At 40.9% G+C, this 7,500-nt stretch overlaps 1 protein-coding gene across 3 annotated transcripts in view; it reads left to right on the plus strand.

The window, feature by feature from the left end:
* LOC135105744 (mucin-2-like) overlaps positions 1-7,500 on the plus strand; it is a 22,794-nt gene that overhangs the window by 6,210 nt on the left and 9,084 nt on the right. For all 3 annotated transcript variants that reach the window (XR_010270999.1, XM_064014208.1, XM_064014202.1), the window contains exons 2-7: positions 1-28; positions 1,845-2,019; positions 4,540-4,673; positions 5,657-5,791; positions 6,174-6,308; positions 6,655-6,800. The exon at positions 1-28 is cut by the window's left edge and continues 2,510 nt beyond it. Coding sequence is in view for 2 of the 3 variants with exons in the window: in XM_064014208.1 (XP_063870278.1) it covers positions 1-28; positions 1,845-2,019; positions 4,540-4,673; positions 5,657-5,791; positions 6,174-6,308; positions 6,655-6,800 (753 nt within the window). In the remaining variant the exon portion in view is untranslated. The remainder of the gene's footprint in view (positions 29-1,844; positions 2,020-4,539; positions 4,674-5,656; positions 5,792-6,173; positions 6,309-6,654; positions 6,801-7,500) is intronic.

Raw genomic sequence — 7,500 nt, forward strand, 5'->3', positions numbered from 1 at the left:
GTCCCCCACGAGGCCTGCACAGACCAAGGTACCTTCTGGCCACGCCCCAGGATGCACGCCTTGATACGCTCTGCCTGCTTCCTTGTGTACCATGTCTTCATTAACCATACCTATGATACCCTACAACCTCTCTCTCTCTCTCTCTCTCTCTCTCTCTCTCTCTCTCTCTCTCTCTCTCTCTCTCTCTCTCTCTCTCTCTCTCTCTCTCTCTCTCTCTCTCCACCGCACTTCACGGCCTACATGACACACGCCATCAATTTGTTTTCCTTCCTCCCCTCACATTCCATTTCCTGCTGCGTTGCCATTATACTCTCTCTCTCTCTCTCTCTCTCTCTCTCTCTCTCTCTCTCTCTCTCTCTCTCTCTCTCTCTCTCTCTCTCTCTCTCCTTCTGTGCCTCTTTCAACATAACATTCCCACCACGTCGATTAGTAATACCAGATGCATTTATCGTCATTTCTCATATCATACACACTCTCCCAAAACTATTATAAGTAATGGTGTTTATTTATTTTTTTATTTTACTTACAGTAATGCGCAGTCTCTCTTCCAAGACTTTGGACTCTATCCCATTACTTCATATTTCTCGTTTTCTCTTACTGTCTGAAGTCCACATGTGATAACCTTCAAACGACTGATGACTCCCACGTGCTTGCAAGACACACACACACACACACACACACACACACACACTCTCTCTCTCTCTCTCTCTCTCTCTCTCTCTCTCTCTCTCTCTCTCTCTCTCTCTCTCTCTCTCTGTCACACCTCACCACAGTTTTGCTGCTTATTACCGGCCTCGGCAAGCTAGAAACCCGTGTGCGTGTGCGAACATATCATACGAAGGCAGAATAGCAGAGATGTACTAACTTTGGGCACCACGCAATGCCTCGCCCTCCGTCAGACGTCAGTGTTGTGCATGAACAGCGTGTTTACTTTTTTTCCCCTTGCCTTTACAGCATGCCACTTGTGTTTGTGTGTGTGAGTGCGTTTATAGAATGACGTGTGTCTGTCTCACTGGGTTTTTCGCCAGCGATTGCTCCGACACTCCCTGGCACCCGAGGCACCAGTACGGCCCCGCTGCTGGTGTGGTGGAGTGCTGCTGTTCGATAGAAGCTTCCTGTAACTTTGTAATAACTGTCCGGCATCAACTGCTAATTATATAATTATCGCGTTTTGTTAAGTTTGATTGTCGAACTTTCGAGCACGTCACGTTTGGTATTTGTTCAAGATAGTCGACTGAGTGTTGGGTTATGTGTGATTACTAAGCATGAATTAAGACTAATGAAGAGATTCCTTGTCAAATGGGACGGGTTTGGTCTGCCATTTAATTGTTCTGGGCTCTGCTCCCAGGGATGATTTGTCTGAACACATTTAAGCTTGGTTAGTGTGTCAGGTTTTTCCTTCATTGTATATGCACCTCATGTTTGTAAGATTTTGTGGGGAAGAGACTATATACCAATTGCACCATTACTACATTCAGTACAAGTAATGACGCAGCTTTTCCATATTTCACATCAGTATTTTCATCATGCCTTTCTCCCGCACTGGGATTTTTTAATTGAGTGACCATGGATACTAGACCAAGGGACGGCAGGGAACTCATGGAAGGGTTGTGTGTGGTAATAGCCTTGTGCACACTTCAGCTGTGCTGGACCTCCCTCACCGCCACACGTCTTGGCGTGCTCCCTTGGGCTGTACAATGAAAACTCGTTTAGTATCACACACACACACACACTCACACACAAAGGAAGGGCACACTTATGTAACGTAACATTCGCTACTCTCCGTGGTAGGTCAAAATCCTATCCGTTGACCTTGAACTTGATGTAACCTCACCCTCCCTCAGGCCCCTGTCTCTGCCTCCCCTCCCGGCCCAGCAGTCCGGTTCAGCCCCTGCCCTCCGAAGAGCCAGCCCGGTGGTGTTGTCAAGAGCCTCTCCACCAGCCGGCCGCGCGTCGTGCCACAGCGTCAGAGGTCCGTTTCTACAGGGGACTACATCGCTAATTACATCATCCCAGACGGTGAGTGTGTGTGTGTGTGTGTGTGTGTGTCTATGTATGGGTGGGCGAGGGAAAGGAGCGCAGAGAGGACAGGAGAGATACAGTAATAATAATAATGGGTAAATGCGGAGCCATGGTAGAGGGGTGTGAACAGGTGGGGGTCGATGATTGGCAGAAGGGGTTACAGGGGCGAGGTGGGTTGGTAGCAACATATTATGGTCTGGGCGAATATATTTATAGTTTATACATGTTCTTCATAGTTTTAGTATAATGCATTTTATTGCTGTGCTGATAGGAACTGTGTCGCCTGTTTGTATTGATTACATTATTAAAATGTGTTGATTTCTGTGTGTTTGTGTTGCGGTGTGTGTGTGTGTGTGTGTGTGTGTGTGTGTGTGTGTGTGTGTGTGTGTGTGTGTGTGTGTGTGTGTTTTGTGTCGTTTTAAGATAAAAGTACAGGTATAGGTCATGAAAAAAAAGTTAAAAAAAAAATAACGATGTGATGGAATGTTGTTCGTAAACACTAATATTCTAAAAAATACTCTTCCACTATCACGGAGGAGAAAAGTTTGTGCATTGTACAATATGCATTGAAAACTTGTAGTCTGAGAGCAGTGCAACCTTTTGTGTCCCAAGGGCAGTGGAGAGAATAATGATGAGCACAACAAGGATATACCAAAGGTGAAGATGCGCCGAATTGATAATGGATGACAAACTAGAGTAACAGAATAATAAGCTAGAAATGGGAAAATAAGACACGACAAAGAACTAGATGAAAGATGAGATTAGAACTTTAGCAGAGAGAGAGAGAGAGAGAGAGAGAGAGAGAGAGAGAGAGAGAGAGAGAGAGAGAGAGAGAGAGAGTCATGTTGAATATCCACATGTAGATCTAAATGGTGCTTTTTTCAGTGCAGTCTATGTACGTGAGAGTAACACAAGATTTGAAGGTTGTAAAGCTGTTTAGATTCAGTAGTGACTGGTTTAGCCGTCCTCCACCATACAGTCCTTCACGGTCAGATGATCATCAGATCCACGGTGACTGGTTTTAATTAAGTCATCTAGGTAGTATGATGTCACAGTTTCGCTCCTTAATGTGTGGCCATGAAAGCACAGGAACTACGCACCTCGGTCAGTCTCGTATTGAATTTGATAAATGAATTTCCCCCCCCCCCGCTCCAAAAAAAAAAAAAAAAAAAAAAAAAAAAAAAAAATATATATATATATATATATATATATATATATATATATATATATATATATATATATATATATATATATATATATATATATATATATATATATATATATATATATATATATATATATATATATATATATATATATATATATGTGTGTGTGTGTGTGTGTGTGTGTGTTTTGTGGGGAGCAGCAGTGCCTTAACTAGCATAGGGCGTAGGTTTATCCTGCTCAGCACCTGCGTATTTAAATATGAGAACATGTAACCTCTCTCTCTCTCACTCTCTCACTCTTTTCTGAAAGCCTAATAAACATCACGTTAGTATTCCTAGCATCATCAAAGCACTTACGGACGTCCAGTAAAGAACACTCGGGGGAACATAAATTTCCAAGTAAATGCTGTTTACTGGTAATAAAGAGAGATGAGCTCTGTATGATATCTGGCAAGCCGAGAAGGTTCCCAGTTTGTGATGACAGTGAAGGCTATTTAAAGCTGCCGTGGAGCCGGGACGAGGGAGGCGGTCTGTTCACTTCTCAAACTTACCATTGGGTGAGTACTTGCCCCGGCTAGAGCCTGATGGCGCTGTTTTAACAAGTTATAGTATCTAAGGTTGAAAGCAGCGGGTGCTGCCAAGGTATGTGTACGGCAAGTATATCACTGAAATGAAATGTACCAGTCAGTAAACGCACTCGTAAGATTTAGGCGTGAACGTTGAAGTGAAGAATTACTCATTCCACCCATGCTGCCTACGAGGAATCTCGCGTGTACTGCTTATCAACATGCAAGACGCAGAGAGCGTACGCCATCAGCGAACGGGAAAACGCAGCAACACTTGAAGAAGGAAATGACGCGAGTACAATGGCTCACCAGCACATTCATGTTGTACGATGTTGGCGAGCAATTAGTAGCTGTGACGGGTCAGGCTAGATATTTATAAAGCACCACGTAAGGGTGTGTCTGGCACGCGAGTTGAGGTACTCCTCTAGCTGAGACATCTCTCGTTACTGGAGGAAAATATGTGTGGCTCCGGAAAAAGTGAGAGAGAGAGAACCACTATCATAATGTAGATATCAAAAGCTTAAGTTCTCAGTGAAAGGTTGAGTTCATCGTAACTTGTGATAATACACTAGGTGTTCCTTAACTACGACCTTGACACCCAGGCGTCAGATAATTGTGGATGCTATTTTTTACCCTCAAATAGAGATCGAATGATGTAAGTCTCTCTCTCTCTCTCTCTCTCTCTCTCTCTCTCTCTCTCTCTCTCTCCTGAATATTGAGTGGTAGGATTGAGGGTAATGTCTCAAATATTCGTGTAACATCTCTGTTCTGCTCATTATTTCCAGATCTCTGCAAGATGCCAGCTGAAGGATCTGCGCCCATAGCAACAGAGCCAATACTGCCCCCATCCCCAGTGAAGGAAGAACCTTTGTTTGATCCCTGGTGTGACCCGGCGAATCCTCGCACCATCACCTTTCAGGTAGCATCTCCTGGGTTTAGGAAAATTTCGTAAGACTGGATGATTAGGAATATCTGTCTTACTTTATGTTTTAAATATCTTAGCAAAGAAAAGTTGTAATGTTATAACTTATGGATAATCAAGCACCAGGAGCTATAATCTGCAGCCTAGAATTTACCTTCATTTTGATATGATAGGAACTCTGAGACCAATGTCACCTTGCCTAAATCAGTAGTCGCACATTAGGACTTTGTACATCTACCCTTTAAGACCAGTGCAGAAAAGGCAGAACAGAAGTTGCAATCAAAGTTTGAGAAACTTCAAATGACTATTTTAAACAATTTTACAGGTATATGATGATTTTCATGTCTTTTGAATGTCATTATTTGTAGACTATTCACTATGATTTTGCACATAACGTTTGGAATTTAATTACATTTTTGGAAATGAAACTACAACATACTAAAAATCACACTTTGTTACTTTTAATTATATACATAAAAAAAAGTGTGCCATTTTGTGCTTAAATTATAAGCCTTTAATGATTGGATAATGATATTAACAATACAAAAATAAAAATAAGAATACAAGTGCAATAACAAAGATTTGTTGAGTGGGATGGGAAACAATGAAGTTTCTTGTGTAGTGACAGAACAGATACTTAACCCATTGTTCACCACTACCACTCACTGCAAACCTGCAAACTTACAGTCCCAAAGATTGTCTCTGTGTGGGCCTTACAGCAGGATGCAATGTTGTCCATCAGTATGATTGAAAAGTAGCTTTTAATGAGCTGATTGAGATTTTAATTTGTCTAATTTTGTGTGACTTCTTCAGTACAGTTTGTCACATCTCTACCTAACTGATGCTCTCAATCCTAAGTCCACCTCATATCTTCCCAGTTCTTGAGCTGTCTTATAGTAACATTTCATAGTGACTACACTATGCTCTTTTTGTAAAGTACTGGTCCTTTGAGATCATCAACATCAATATATATTTTGCAGGATGTTAGTGCAGCAGCTTTCAAGATTAAGTCTGGCATTATGAATACCCCATGCACCCGCTCTCATCTCTCCAACGTCACTGACATGGAAATATTTTTCAAGAAGGAGTTCAACCAGTGCACTGGCAGCTTCAAGGTCAGTATAAGAGAGAGAGAGAGAGAGAGAGAGAGAGAGAGAGAGAGAGAGAGAGAGAGAGAGAGAGAGAGAGAGAGAGAGAGAGAGAGAGAGATGCAATGGAAAAAAAATGTCTGGTAAGGTACGGTAAGTATAAGAATGACTTAAAGTAGGCATATATGATGCTTTATCTTCTGATTCACTCCCTATTTAAAAATAAAAAAACAGCATTAAATATAAATAGTACAATTTGTTTTTTGATATAATTACTAAAGGAAGTTTAGAATTTTTTTTCTACTTTTGAGAAAGATCTCATTAAAATATATCATGTCACTACCAGATTAAGTTTTGTATGCATGAACCTGTTTCACAGTACTATCTTGCTTTTGTTTTACTTCCACAGGAACGTGGTGCACGTTACACACTCCTTATGCTCACTCCAGAACAACAGAAAAAGGGTGTCATTGCTGCATCAGCTGGCAATCATGCACTGGCCCTGTCCTACCATGGGCAGGACCTTGGCATTCCCGTCACTGTGGTAAGTGGATGATGAATACATGCTTAGATTTTTCCTTTATTACTCTGATATTGTTAAATTGTCATTGTCTATCTCTTCAGTGCTCAATATTATACATATACTGTTTTGTGTAGTAATGCTGAACTGTCAGTTCTATAAGGTGTAGTTTCTGTTTTAATGAGCACATGCTATTTTTGGCTCTACTTCTCTTGTTGGTTATGTATTTAATAGTGTTACACTTAATGAAAGATCTAATTCAAATTCTGGTTGATGAAAAATTACTAAATGAAAGAATGGAATTTTGCAATGTGAAATGAACAATGAGTGGTCACACTATTAAATTTAAATTTTTTTGTACCATTATCAGGTGATGCCCTTGGTGGCCCCCATTATGAAGGTACAGGCATGTCGGCAGCACGGGGCCAACGTCATTGTCAGAGGGAAAGACATTGGAGAATGTAGGGAACATGCTCTCAGACTCTCCAAGGAGCAGGATCTCCTTTACATTAATGGGTGAGCTTTCCATGCATGAAAAGCAAGCCATGCATCATCCTTGATTTATTTATTTTTTATTTATTACTTTTTATTATTTTTATTATGTAATACATTTAAATAAGTAATTTTGATTTATGCTTCTGTTCCTGCTAATGATGATAATGGGGATGATGATGACTACAATAATGATCATTGTCATCCTTATTTTTTCCATCATCATGTCTAAGGTCGGTGATCAGCACACTGGGCACAGGACAGAAGTATGTAATTTATTTCTCTACTCAGGCAGATATAAGGGATGGCCATTCCCACTGAAGGAGAAAGTGTTTGTAGATTTGAACATGAATCAAGGAGTTGTGACCAGTTCAGCAAGAGTGGAAGATTAGTGGTCCTTCCTTTTCTTGTGTGTGTGTGTGTGTGTGTGTGTGTGTGTGTGTGTGTGTGTGTGTGTGTGTGTGTGTGTGTGTGTGTGTGTGTGTGTGTGTGTGTGTGCGCGTGTGCGCAGTGTCGTGTACTTAATTACTTTATATGGGGTTTGAGTCCAGTTTGTGTTATCGTCTTTATGTTTACTTTTGTAAATGCTTAATTTAAGTTATGGGTGTTCCTCGCACAAGTCACCTCAATATCCAGTTAATTCAGTTTGTCATTACTTTTCTAAAGATGTTAAATTTCTTGATTCTGTTGAAACTTAAATATTTTTTTTTATTTTGCACTCATG

Source organism: Scylla paramamosain, chromosome 1 (assembly GCF_035594125.1).
Source record: "Scylla paramamosain isolate STU-SP2022 chromosome 1, ASM3559412v1, whole genome shotgun sequence".
NCBI classification, from domain to species: domain Eukaryota; kingdom Metazoa; phylum Arthropoda; class Malacostraca; order Decapoda; family Portunidae; genus Scylla; species Scylla paramamosain.